Raw genomic sequence first — 14,378 nt, forward strand, 5'->3', positions numbered from 1 at the left:
ATAAAGCATAATTTTGTTGTTTGTTTATTTGTAGATAATATAGTTTAGGAGTAGGAATGTGGAGGAGTGAGTGGAGTGTGTGAAAACAAATTGCCCTTTTCTTTTTTGGAATAAGTTTTAAAGGTGCAAAACTTATTATTTAGCCTAAATAGAATAAGATGGGATAAATATATACAAATAAATACCTTCACTGGGGGATTCAGCATGACATGGCACAAAATAAATCACAGGGAAATCCCTGCAAATCTGCCTCTGTCTGTGAGAGCTACAAAACATTCTGTGGGGAGTGTGATGAGGGAAAATCAACATTTTAAATCATCCCAGGGCATTTTAAATCATGCACTCACCTGCTGTCTGTGAGGTATCCGTTCTGGCCAGACTGGGAGCAGGAACGTGGAGATGGGGAGGAAAGGAAAAAAGAGACTTAAAAACCCTGAAAGAACAAATTCCAGAGGGTGGGGAGGGCACGCAGAGGGTGCTGAGGTTGGTGCTGAGCCTCCTGCACAGCAGATCCCTGAGGAGCTCCATCCAGGCAATTTCCTGAGCCCTGAGATCTCCCAAGTCCTCCTAGGAAGGACTAAATTCCTCCTGGGAATGCCCAAATCTCTCCTGGGAATGCCAAAATTCCTTCTAGGAACGCCCAAATTCTTCCTAGAAAGGCCCAATTCCTCCTAGGAAGGCCTGAATTTCTTCTGGGAATGCCCAATTCCTCCTGAGAATGCCCAAATCCCTTCTGGGAATGCCCCAAATTCCTCCTAGGAATGCCCAAATTCCTCCTTGGAAGGATGAAATTCTTCCTGGGAATGCCCAAATTCCTCCTAGGGAAGTCCAAATCCCTCCTGGGAATTCCCAAATTCCTCCTGGGAAAGCCAAATTCTTCCTAGGAAAACCTAAATTCCTCCTGGGAATGCCCAAATTCCTCCTGGGAATGCCCAAATTCCCTGAAATTTTTGGAAGGAGCAGACTGGAGGCTGCAGCTGTGGCTCCTCCACCCCAGAACCTCAGACACCCTTGTTGGCAGCTGGAATCCGCTGGCACACCCCCAAAATTCTGAGAAATTGGTAGAAAAAGCAACATCTGGAATACTGAAGGGGAAACCTTGTGGCCCAAATCTCCAGGAGGGTCCTGGAATAATAATAATAATTAATTTGGTGAATGATAACGATTTGGTGAAGGATCCAAACTCACCTCTCGGGCAAAGATCCTCTCCCTGACCCGCTGATATTCCTCCTCTCGCTCCTCGATGGATTTGCTCCTTCTCCCATCCTGCAAGGGGAGTCTGATCTGAAGGGACAAACACAGCTCAGGGGTCAGCAGGAGCAGCCAGCTGCTGGGAATTTTGGGTGGGAATTGTGCATTATTTGTGGGTTCGGTGATTTTCTGCACCTGGACCTACCTTGGAGGCACCTGAGTGCGGGGATGAAGCTCCCAGAAGTGTCAGGGAGTTCATTCCTGGATATTCCCAAATATAAACCACCCTGCCTGAGCTCTGCATGAGGCAGAAATCAGGAATATCACCCTGGTTTCAGGGGAAAAATCAGGAATATCACCTTGATCCAAGGGGAAAAATCAGGAATATCACCCTGGCTTTAGGGGGAAAAATCAGGAATATCACCTTGATCCAAGGGGGAAAAATCAGGAATATCACCCTGGTTTCATGGGAAAAATCAGGAATATCAGCCAGGTTCCATAGGGAAAATCAGGAGTATCACTCTGGTTTCAGAGGGAAAATCAGGAATATCACCCTGGAAAATCAGGAATATCACCCTGGTTTCAGAGGGAACACTCAGGGAAACCAAAAACTGGATGAGATTTAAGGTCTTTTCCAACCCCAATTGTTCCATGTTTTTATGAAATTGGGAGCTACAAGACCCTGAGATTCCTGGGGAAGGGCATGACCTGCTGCAAGAGTGGAAAGCACCGGGAATATTCCCAAAGAAACCTTGGAAAAAGGCTCCATCTTAAAACCTGGCCTGGCTCTCAGCTGATTTTGGAGTATGGAGAAGCACAGCCACAAAACCCACAGCAATTCTTCATCCATTTCCATAATATTTGGAAAAAAATCTTTCATGAAATTCAGATGTTGCTGCTTGGGTGGGGTGGGAGCTTCTATGAAATGAAACCCGGGAGGATTTTGGAATTTTTCTTGTTTTGTGAGCAGCCACATGTGACATTGCCAAGGCTGCAGTGCCCCCCTGCCCTCCCTCACCTGGTTGTCATCCCGATCCATGCTGGTGTCATCCCTCTTCAGGATAAACCTCTGAGGGAACTCTGCATTCTTCTCATCCTTGATGTGCTCAGAGAACCTCTGCTCGGGGCTGCAAGAAAACCAGCCCTTGTTAGGAGGGAAAAACGGGCTCAGGATGATTTTTGTGTGAAATTTCAGCTCCTGTCCCTTCTCCAGGAGCTGTGGAGAGGCAGGGAGGGTTGGAAGGAAAAGATTCTTCTTTCCTATCCCTTCATTCCATGATTCTGGTTCTTCTAGAGAGGGATCTTCACCTCTCATGAGGCGAAAAAAATGATAAATGTGGTGTTGAACCCATCCTGCTACAGAGCATTGCTGGGCTGTGGGAAGGGAGACGAAAAGGGGAAGGGGAAGGGGAAGAAAAAGGGGAAGAAGAAGGGGAAGAGGAAGAAGAAGGGAAAGGGGAAGAAAAAGGGGGGAAAGGGGGGAAGGGGGAAGGAAAAAGGGGAAGGAAAAAGGGAAAGGAAAAAGGGGAAGGCAAAAAGGGGAAGGGGAAGGGAAAACGGGAGAAAGGGAAAGGAAAAAGGGAAAGGGAAATGAAGAGAAGAAGGGGAAGAAGAGGGGGAAAGGGAAAAGGGAAGGAAAAGAGAAAGGGAAGGGGAACAAGAAGGGGAACAAGAAGGGGAAAAAGAAGGGGAAAAAGAAGGGGGAAAAAGAAGGGGAAAAGAAGGGGAAAAAGAAGGGGAAAAAGAAGGGGAAAAAGAAGGGGAAAAAGAAGGGGAAGAGGCTTACATTCGTGTGTTGCTGGTCTTGTTGATGATGACGGCCTTCCCAGTCTGATCCACGTTGTGATCCATCCCGAAATACGCCGCCACCCGGTGCAGCAGCATGCGGTGGTACGAGGTCATCTGGGGGAACTTCTTGAACTGATTGCTGGGGACAGGGACAGGGGACAGGGACAGGGGACAGTCAGTTCCACCCCTGCCATGTCAGGGTGTACAGGAGAACATCCTCACCCTGCTCCCCTGGGAGCCCAAATTCCGAAATCTCCATTCAAAACTTCCTTTGCTCGGCACAAACTCCATCATCACTTACTTGTTATCACTGATGAACTCCAGAATCTCCTGTTCCAACTTGAGCAGCATCATTCTGTCCCTGTCAGGATAAAAAAGAAAGATTAAAAAGGTCACTTTAGGGACAGGGAACAGCTTTCCCTGCTGCCAAGCCCTGTCCTGTAGAAGAAAAATTCACAGGAGGAAGTGATATCTGATTTTACAGAGAAATGGGCTAAAAAACTACTTGTTTTTCAAATATATTAAATTAAACACCAGATTTTTTCCAGTTTAAGGTTGTTTTGCTAATAATGATTGGCTTTGGAAAGCCTGAATCTCGGCTCTGCTGGAGGCTCCAACTTTGCCATTCCCTTGCCAACCTTCCCTCAATCCCACTGATTATTCCCTCTACAGGCTGGCACTTGAAAACCATTTATAGAAAAGGCTTTAAAGCAATTAAAATGATTTCTTTGCATTAAAACAAATTATTTGTCCTTCACTCTTCACATCACACACAATTCCACATTTGGAATTGAACAGGATATAAAATTACAGTTGTGCTTTTAGTTTCTACATTGTCCCAGCTCCGGTAACTCTTGGAATTCCAAAGAGGAAAATACAGAAATATTTGCAGGAATGGACACACAGAGCCCTCAGGGAGTTGTTTTAGTGCCCATGACCTACCTTGGGTTTTTTTTCAGTGTATTTACTAAAAATTCATGCAAATCTATCCCAGTGGAGTCTGTATACTCCTGGCTGGAATCTGAAAAAAATAACAATGGCAGCAGAAAAAATTAACAAATCACTGAGACAACACAGAGAGAAGGAAAAGGGGGAAAGGAGAAAAGGGGGAAAAGGAAAAAGAGGGAAAAGAAAAGGGGGAAAAAGGAAAAAGGGGGAAAAGGGAAAAAGGGGGAAAAGAAAAAGGGGAAAAGGAAAAAAGGGGGAAAAGGAAAAAGGGATGAGTGTGGGTGAACCTGAAAAAGAGAAGAATCCAGGGAAACCCTGGAGCTCCCTCCAGTGCCTCATTTTTTATACTAATAAATACATTACCTATTAAATAAACAAAATTTTCCACTTTTCTCAAAAAAAAAATCTTTTCCCCAAACCATTTTAAAAAAACCCTTAAATTTACTTTACTAAAAAAATACCTTTTAAATTTTTCTCTCAAAATTACCCTAAACTAAAAGAAAAAACCAAACACCCCCAACCACCTGCCCCACTTCCAGACGGTTCCCAGAGCAGCACCTGACCTCGAGAGAGCATCTTCCTTGGTGTTTTTTCTTTATTTTTCTCTTTTTCTTCTTTCTCCACCCCATCTTTCGTGGATTTCTCCTCTTCCTTGTCAGAGGGGCAGCTCACGTGCAGCTGGATGATGTCCTGGCGTGAAAATAAAGGAGGTTCAGACATTCCCTGAGTAGAAAAGCAGCCCAGGAAGGTCTCAAAAAGCTCTTGGGGGAATTTTTTGGTTTCCCAAGGCACAAGAGAGCAAGACCTGGATAATTTCTAATTTTCTGGGCTTCCACATTCCCAAATTTGTCTCATTCTGGGCCTACCTGAGACTCCAGCAGCCCATCCACGAAGGGGCCTGAGGATTCCTCACACACAGCCAAACTCCTGACCAGTTTAAGCTTTGAATTAGACTGAAAAAGATAAAAAAATTTTTTAAAAGGGAGTGGTTACAACACTAACCAGCTAAAATTCACATTTGAATTCCTGCAGCTGCATTCCCAAGGCACTTGTGCAGCCATTCCCAATTAAATCCCAATTAATCTGCCCAATAAGAGGAATATTCCCCTCAATATAGAGACACACAATGATTTGGAATCCCTGAACAATCAATTATTTTATTCCTTCAGCCTTTAAAGCATAAAATTCCCAATTAAGCTGCCCAAAAAGAGGGATATTCCCCTCAATATACAGATACACAATGACTTGGAATCCCTGAACAATCAATTATTTTAATAAGAGGAATATTCCCCTCAATATACAGATATAGAATGATTTGGAATCCTTGAATAATCAGTTATTTTATTCCTTCAGCCTTTAAAGCATAAAATTCCCAATTAAGCTGCCCAATATGAGGAATATTCCCCTCAATATACAGATATAGAATGACTTGGAATCCCTGAATAATCAGTTATTTTATTCCTTTTATTTATTGAAGCATAAAATTCCCAATTAAACTGCCCAATAAGAGGAATATTGGGATGGCAGCTCCTACCTTGGCTCTTTTCCTGGCGTGGCCGTGACTCGACGTTCGCTTCTGTGGAGAGAGAAAAAGGCAAAAACTCAACCTGGGAGTTTTCTGCCCTTTCTGGGACACAAAAAGGGACCAGGACAGAGATGCTGCTGCTCTGTCTGGAGAGCCACTAAACCTCTGGGAGCTGGACATGGCTGAGAAGTGTTTGAGGAGGTGTCCTGGACTGCAAGGCAAAATGTATTTTATTTGTCATCTGTTCAAAGCGAGGCAGTTGCAGTTTTCTTTATCTCTGCCACAATCAATCCTCCTTCCAGGAGATATCTGCTGTTACTGGGCCATTAATTATTAATTATCTCCTGTTCATGGGCCATTGAGTGCCCCTGCATGGCTGATGAAATTCCATCATCCCATTGGGAGATGTGAGCCCAGAGGGAGGGGCCAAACATTCCTACCTGGATAGAATCTGAGATTTCCAACATTCCTACCCGGATACAATCTGAGATTTCCAACATTCCTACCTGGATACAATCTAAGATTTCAAACATTCCTACCTGGATACAATCTAAGATTTCAAACATTCCTACCTGGATACAATCTGAGATTTGGGGACAGCAGAGCAGCCTTTCCACTGGATTTCCCAGAGGAGCAGCCACCTCTTCCACTGGATGGATATAATCTGTGATTTGAAGCATTCCTACCTGATACAATTGAATTTCAAACTATTAGATTTCAACATTCCTACCTGGGTATAATCTGAGATTTCAAACATTCCTACCTGGCAGGGCAGTGGAATAATTGAATTATTATATTGAAATATTATATTGAAATTGACATGTTATATTGAAATTGATATACTATATTGAAATTGATATACTATATTGAAATTGAAATATTATACTGAAATTGAAATATTTCCACCACTCTGGCCAGGAGAGGTTCAGTGCAGAGGAAGGGAGCAGCCTGCCCAGCCTGGGGTTCCTGTGGGGCCCTGCATGCTTTGGGAAGGGAAGGGATGGGAAGCAGCAGGTGAGGGCCCAGCTCCCACACTCACCTGAGATTCCTGGCGCACGCTGACCTCCTCCCCTCCATCCTTCTCCACCTCCTCCTTGCTTGGTGACCTGGATACATATTTGGTTTTGTTCACAGATTCTTCCACCACCTTTTTTTCCGATTCCTTCATAATTTCCAGGGACTCCTGTGCCGTGTTGCTGTTGGACATCTTCAGAGCCCTCCAACGCAGCGACGGGCACCTGCAGGGACAAGAGACAGCTCAGGGGCTGCACAGAGCTTTTCTCTGCACACAAACTCTTCCAGACTCAGGCTGGAATTTCCTTGGAGCCCACCACGTGCACAGATCCCAAATCAAGCCCTCAGATTGTGTTGGACAAAACCTCTCTAACAGTTTAGAGTTAGAAAGTGGATGTTTATTGTGGGATAACTCCCAGATAACTTTGGTACATCCCATTCCCCGCTCCATATGGTAATTAGTTCAAAAGCCATTAAGCATGTGCGGTTTGTTCCTTGAAATGGGGTGCCTTTCATGGGGAGGGGTCCCAAAATGAGGAAGTAAATGAAGTCTTCCTCCTTCTGACCTTTCTACATTTTCAATGCAAATATGACAAATAAACCCTTGGTAGAACTCCCATTCTTGTCTTCAATTGGTTTCAGAGCAGAGGAGCCCTACAATTGTCTTATGTTCCTAAAAACAATTGTCTTAGGTTCCTAAAAGCCATTTATCAGTTTCTATATTCTTCATTAGAAACCCAGCTAACCAAACATTGTGCTGACAAGCAATCAATTATTAGTTAACTACTAACTCTTAACTTCATCAAGGCCTACCCATTTATTTTAATTAACTCCAATAAAGCTTACCTCTGACTAAAATCTTAGCTCCTCTAAAATCTCTAAATTCCTTCAAGTTTATGTCTCAAGATCAAGCCTGCCCAGCCTGGGTGCAGCCCCAGCTCGAGGGTTGGAACTGGAGCTGCGTGGTTCTCACCAAGGATTTTGGAGGTAAATCCTGGTGGTTCTCACCAAGGATTTTGGAGGTAAATCCTGGTGGTTCTCACCAAGGATTTTGGAGGCACCAGGGCTGAAGAAAGTCCCTGAGGTAGAACAGAGGTGCTGAGGCAGGTGAGTGATGGAGACAGAGACACTGAGGGCAGCTCTAAACCAGCGAACATCACACAGGTCAAATAAATTCCAACAACTACAGCTCTGCTCTGCCCCAGGGGCAAACCAGCACCAAAAATCTGCATTTCCCCAAATCCCAGCCCAGGTCTTTTTGTGATCAGTCAAATCTTTTTGTAATCAGTCAAATCTTGAGTGGGAAAATAGCCTTGAACTCCAAACAGGCTCTGTGAGATAAGACAGCCCTGATATCTGTCTCCTTCAGGACAAGTGGGACTCAAATTACACATTAAGATAAAAATCCCTGATAAAGTTGCATTTAAAGTTCCCAACCCAAACCAGTCCAGGATTTCATGATTCCAATTGCTCAGAGTCTGAGCAAGGATTAAACCAGCTCCACGTGGCTGTGGAGGGATGTGGCACCAGCAAACACCTCTGGAAGAGACAAATTTCCAAGAAAGAAAAGGGGAGCTGTCCTGGTTTGAATTTTTTATGAGCCTAAATCAGAGCAAAGCTCAAAAAAAAACCCTCATAGCAGAAAATATCTGTTGAAAAACTGATTTTCAAATCCTTTGGCAGAATGTGGCTGAAACAGAGTCAGAACTCACAGAGATTCATCAACTCCTGCCTCTGATATTCCTGGAGAATTCCCCTTTAATTTTGTGGAGCTGCTGAACACAAAATGTGCATTTGACATTTATGAAGTTACTGGTATTGGTTCCAGGCACAGAAAGCAGGAAAATGCAGTGAGCTGCCTCCATTCCATGGATTTTTTACATGGAATTTTAATAAATTTGTTCAAGACGTGGAGGGGAGGAGGGAAAATGCCAGATCCAGCGGGAAAATGGGATAGGAGTGACACAGGGAGGCAGAAATTTCCCAGAAATTTCATGGGAAAAGGTGCAGGGAGGGAAACAGCCCAGAAAATTCATGGGGAAAAGGAAATATTCCAGATATTTCATGGGGAAAAGGTGCAGGGAGGGGAAATATCCCAGATATTTCATGGGGAAAAGGAAATCTCCCAGAAAATTCATTTGGAAAAGGTGCAGAGAGGGAAATATCCCAGAAATTCCCCCCACGAGGGAATCCCACACTGCTCCAACAGGAATTAGGTCAGGAAGGGAAAAGGGAACACTTTGCCTGATTTGTGTCTCATTTGTGGGATGATTTTGCAGGGGGTGAAGGTGGTAAACTCTGCCTCCTCCCACCCCAAAATATTCCAAACTGCTCCAGGCTTGGGGTTTAAATATTTCAAGAGGATTTGGAGCAGATTTTGGGGAAGGGAAGGGAAGGGAAGAAGCAGCACCGGATCTGCACACATGGCACTGAAATAAATTCGTACAGCTCATTCCCTTTTGCACCACCCACCCTCTAACAAGTTTTTGCCCCCAAGCCAAACACCTCAGCCAAATTTAAGAATGACAACAGGATCTTTTCCTGTCGTGCTGCAACGTAACTTCAGCATCACACTGATCAGATTTCCCAGAAAAGACAAACTCAGAGCCACAGAAAAAATGACATTTATCAGCTGCCCCCCTCCTGTTCCAGCTTCCATCCCCACCAGGCAGCCTCCAGGACATGCAGAAATCAGGGAAAATTTGTTTTCCAGTGGAGGATTCCTTGCAGGATGAATGAATCAGCCCCAGCTCCTCGGGGCAGCCGTGGGATGCAATGAGGGGGTGGCAGACACAAGTGACGGTGACAGACAGAGTTTGTGGAGAAATTTCAAGTTCAGAGCACCCAGGGAGGGTGGGTGGGACTGAGCTGGGCTTTGGGAGAGAGGAAAAAAATGACCCAGATGCAGCAAAAAATGTGTGTCAGGAAAAAAAAAATTGAGGAAAGGTGGAAGGGAGGATTGGGGGAGGATGGGGATTGGAAAATGGCAGCAGTGACTGGGAACACTGGGAATGTTTTCTGGGATATTTCCTGCCCTAAAAGGGTCAGGGAGTCAGGACACATTGAAATCCTCCTCCTCACTCCAGAAATGAACATGGAATTCCACCTCTGCTGCCTTTTTGCCACCTGCAGTTTGCAGCTGTGAGCCCCGAGAAGGCAGCAGGGAAGGGAATTAAAGCAAGGAAAGTTCTGAATTTCCAGCTCAGATGGATCTGGCAGCAGATCTGGAAAAGGCAGGAAGCTCCTGCTAAATAAGTTCTTTTCCTGGCCTTGTTTCTCAGGGAACAGAGCAAAAATGAGGGTGCAAAGGAGACACATGGCTGCAGCTGCCCACACACAGCTCCAGGGGGATGGAGGGGTCTGAAATGGGGATTGAGGGGGGATGGAGGGGTTTGAGTGGGTCTGAGGGGATATGGAGGGGTCTGAGGTGGGGATTGAGGGGAATAATGAAAACTCGTGACTCTTTCCAGGGTTACATTTCAGTTTCCATTTTATAATACTACATTATATTAAGTATTATACTATATTATAATATTATATTATCTTATAATACTATATTAAAGAACGCTGTACTATACTATTCTAAAGAATACAGAAATCGTATTTAGAGAAGACTAAAAAGATAATAATGAAAACTCCTGACTCTTTCCAGAATCTCAACACACCTTGGCCCTGATTGGCCAAAGACTCAAAACAACTCCCACCAAAATCCAATGAAACAACTTCCAAACACATTCCAAAGCAGCAAAACACAGGAGAAACAAACGAGATAATTATTGTTTTCCTTTTTCATTTGTTTTCAAGGGTTTTTTTCATATTTTTCAATTATTTTCCTTTTTCTCTGAGGCTCCTCAGCTGCCCAGGAGAACAATCCTGGCTGAAGGGATGTTTCAGACAATGTGACTGTGCCACCCTCACGAGCCTCGCTGCCCTCTCTGGGCTCACTCAGGCCCAATCCATCCCATAATTTCCCCCTTTTGCCCTGTTTGGGGGCAGCAGCACCCAGCACCCATCACCTCCCTCCCTCCCGCTGGGTACCAGCGATGCTCCAGCCTGCAATTCCCTGATTGGCTGCCCGGCAGCCAATGGGAAGCCGAGCTCCATGGCAACGGGGCCCTGTTGCCAGGAGCAACGGGGCGGGGGTGACTCAGGGAAAGGGAAATGGGGGCGGTGGGGCTGGGGAGGGGAGTAAGGGCTGGAATGAGGCATGGGGGACCCAGGCTGCTCTTAAAATGCAATTTATTGTCTAGAAAATGCAATTTATTGTCTAGAAAATACAATTTATTGTATACAATAACTTATTGTATGCAAAATGCCATTTATTGCATGGAAAATGCAGCTTATTGTATACAAAATGCAACTTATTGTATAGAAAATGCTGTTTATTGTATACAACACCTTATTGTATACGAAATGCAATTTATTGTATATGAAATGCAGTTTATTGTATACAGAGCCCATCTCAATCCACCCCCTTGCTGTATTTAAGAGATATAATGCTATCAGAGATATATATAATATTATATATATAATATATATAATATATATAATATATATAATATATATAATATATATAATATATATAGCAATATATATTATATATAATATATAGCAGTATATATATAATATATAATATATATAGTAGTATATATACATTATATATAAAATATATGTAGCAGTATATATATATTATATATATATAATATATAATAGCAGCTATATATTATGTAATATATATAATAATATACAACATTATATAAAATAAATATATATAGTATTAAATCAGAGATATAATACTCTCAGAGATATAAGACTATCAGGATATTTAAGAGATTTGTGTACCCAGAAGTGCTGGAGGACAGCAGAGGACAACTGGGGCTGTGCCCAGGTGGGACACGAGAGGGCTTCAAAGGAGAGGAAGGTGAAAGAAAGGATCTGCAAATGGAATTATGGAATGGTTTGTGCCCTGGCTGTGCCCAGGGATCATCCCAGGAAGGAAGGTGTCACTGTGATATTTTATATCATATAAAATGCAAATTTTTTTCACATTTTATTAAAATCCTGTCGCTAGGATTTTCTCCTAAGAAGCTGAGGAGCCTCAGAAAAAGAAATGTAAAAATAACTAAATAACTATCTGATGGCTGTGGAATAATTTACCAACAGGTCTGGAAATAATTTACCAACAGGTGCATCTTTGATTGGTCTCATGGTTTTTTTGTTGTTTCTTTTTGTTTGTTTCTTTTTGGAGTTTTGGATTTTTTGTTTTGTTTTGTTTTTACTTAATGACCAATCCCAGCCAGCTGTGTCAAGGCTGGGAGAAGTCATGGATTTTTATTATTAATTAATTTCTGGCCTCCTGTCTGTATCATTTCTCTATTTCTTTTAGTACAGCATCTTTAATATAACATATCATAAAATAAGAAATCAACCTTCTGAAACATGGAGTCAACATTCTCATCTCTTCCCTCCTCCTGGGAATTGCACAGGAAGGAGTTTGTAGTGTGATAAAAATGTCCTGAAGTGGCTCCATCCAGGTCGCACAGCACTGCAGGAGCAGCCCAGGAAAGGTTTGTGTGCTCAGCTGGAATTCTGACAGGTAAAAAACCTTTGGAGCTCCTTCCTCTCCCAGCTCCCATCAGGACAAACACCCCAAAAACCCCAAAACTCATCAACTCCAACCTCAAAGCCACCTCTCCTGAATTCTCTCCTTATTATCAGCTGCAGAATGAATTAATTCATTAATTCCTCCCTCCCTCCCAGCTCCTTTAATTTCATTTTAGGCTCAGCAAGAACCTTCTCACCCCTTCTTTTCCAAAATCTGGGGGAGGAAAAAAAAAAACCCAAATCCAACAGCAAAAAAAAATCAAAACCAGCAAAAAATAATTCCCCCCAGGAGGCTGGAGGTGCCTGCACTGCCTGTGCTTAGTCACTGCTTGAAATCCTCATTTCCACCCCCACATGACATCAAATTCTGAAATGGTGATGCAGACGGAAGGCTTGGAGTCCAGGTGAAAAGGGGGGAAAACAAAAATAAACTTTTATGAACACGCAGACAGGAAATGCAGGTGAGTCGAAGGGAATTCTGGGCAATCAGGAGGTTTCCTTGTGGGGAACAGCTCAAAGCAAAACATCATTTCAGGGGGAATAAAATGTTCTGATATTTTGTTATCTCCCTCCATCAAGACTAAACTCAGGACAGGTGTCAACTTGTTCTCACTTTATTCCAGGAGTGTGACCAGGGCTGCCAAAATAATTTCCATGTGATACTCGGGAATCACACAGAGGTGGATAAAAGTTTTAAATTTATATTTTATATAAAAAACATTATATTTTATATAAATGTTTTATATTTTTAATATTTATAGAAATATTTTATGGAAATATTTTATATAAATAATATTTTACATAATTTTTATATTTTATAGAAATATTTTTATATTTTATAGACATATTTTTATATTTTATATATTTCTATTTCTTCTTTTAGGAAGAAATTCCTCCCAGAGAAGATGAGGCTGCCTCTGGATCCCTGGAAGTGTCCAAGGCCAGCTTGGAGCAACCTGGTTTAGTTGGAAGTTTCCCTCCATAGCAAGGGGATGGAATGAGATGAGGTTTAAGTTCCTTTTCCACCCAAACCATTCCATAATTCCATTTTCAGGTCCTTTTTTTCACCTTCCTCCCCTCTCAAGCCCATCTGGGCACACCTGAGCCACAGCTCCAGCACTTCTGAGTACAAAAATCTCTTAAAATCCTCTGACCTGGATGGGAAAACTTTGATTAAATCTAATTTCCATGAGTGGAAAAGGAAATACAGAGAATTCTTGCTCCAATTATCCTGTGCCACATCTCCCACTGACAGTGGGAGAAAGGAACCAAGTGCACAAACAGCCCAGGAGTTAAACAGGCCTAAGGAACACTTCCCTAAGAAAAATGGGATTAAACAGTTTTAATTTCAAGTTTTCCAAGCCTGGAGCTGCCAGCAGCCAGGGCCACTCTCTGTCCTGCTCTTCCCTCTTGTAGGAAAAGTGAAATTATTGGTTTGATGTTCAAAAGAAAGGAAACCCTGATCCTGCTGCTCCTTTTTCCTTTCATTTTTGGGAGCTGCTTTAAAACCTTCTCAACCTTCCTTTCCAAAATCTGGGGGAGGAAAAAAACCCAAACTCAACAGCAAAAAATACAACCCCAAAAGAGTCCAAAAGTGAAGGGTGATCAATGCCACAGCCCTGGGGAACAAAGAGATCCCTGGAGAGGGAAATGCTGCTCCCAATGCAGCACCAAAGCTTTGTGGACAGTTCCTGGGCAGAATTCTGTCAGAGGGGGAAGAAATTCAGGCTGAGAATTCCCAGCTCCATTTCACAGCATCTCCCACTTCCTCAGCACGAGCTATTCCTGTCTCCATCCCCAGAGCAGGGAACTGCTGCCCTGACGTCAAAGCAGTTTCCCAGCAACAATTAATGAGGGCTGTCCACCACAGGGGTTTCCTGAAAAGCAAGGAATTTATCCACCTACTTTCCACAGTGTCAGGATGCAAAAGGACAGCACTGAGCAGGGATTTCTGTTAACCCTTCCGTGGCTCAGCAGAAATCCCTGGGATTGCTGCTGATTTTTTTACAGAAACTCGAGTAGAATTTCTTCCACCTGAGCCCATCCCTGATGAGGCACTTGTAACAGAGGGACCAACCAGGAAAACAAGGAAAAGCTAACCAGGAAAACAAGGAAAACTAACCAAGAAAATATGGAAAACCAACCAGGAAGAAATGAAAAACCAACCAGGAAAACCAACCAGGGAAACCAAACAGGAAAACATGAAAACCAACCAGGAAAACAAGGAAAACCAACCAGGAAAAAATGGAAAACCAACAAGGGAAACCAATGTGCAAAACCAAGCACGAAAACATTGAAAACCAACCAG

General features: G+C 43.1%; 1 protein-coding gene across 3 annotated transcripts in view; it reads right to left on the reverse strand.

Annotated features, from left to right (window-relative positions):
• R3HDM2 (R3H domain containing 2) overlaps positions 1-14,378 on the reverse strand; it is a 42,316-nt gene that overhangs the window by 15,255 nt on the left and 12,683 nt on the right. For 2 of the 3 annotated variants that reach the window (XM_030967045.1, XM_030967043.1), the window contains exons 2-11: positions 6,492-6,690; positions 5,462-5,503; positions 4,794-4,880; positions 4,491-4,617; positions 3,922-4,000; positions 3,281-3,340; positions 2,978-3,118; positions 2,210-2,318; positions 1,189-1,284; positions 348-379 (exon numbers count right to left, since the gene is read on the reverse strand). In XM_030967045.1, coding sequence (XP_030822905.1) covers positions 348-379; positions 1,189-1,284; positions 2,210-2,318; positions 2,978-3,118; positions 3,281-3,340; positions 3,922-4,000; positions 4,491-4,617; positions 4,794-4,880; positions 5,462-5,503; positions 6,492-6,659 — 941 coding nt within the window. In that variant the 5' untranslated portion in view covers positions 6,660-6,690. The remainder of the gene's footprint in view (positions 1-347; positions 380-1,188; positions 1,285-2,209; positions 2,319-2,977; positions 3,119-3,280; positions 3,341-3,921; positions 4,001-4,490; positions 4,618-4,793; positions 4,881-5,461; positions 5,504-6,491; positions 6,691-14,378) is intronic. The other variant, XM_030967044.1, reaches the window with a different exon arrangement.

The sequence above is a fragment of the Camarhynchus parvulus genome, chromosome 29, assembly GCF_901933205.1.
Source record: "Camarhynchus parvulus chromosome 29, STF_HiC, whole genome shotgun sequence".
NCBI lineage: Eukaryota > Metazoa > Chordata > Aves > Passeriformes > Thraupidae > Camarhynchus > Camarhynchus parvulus.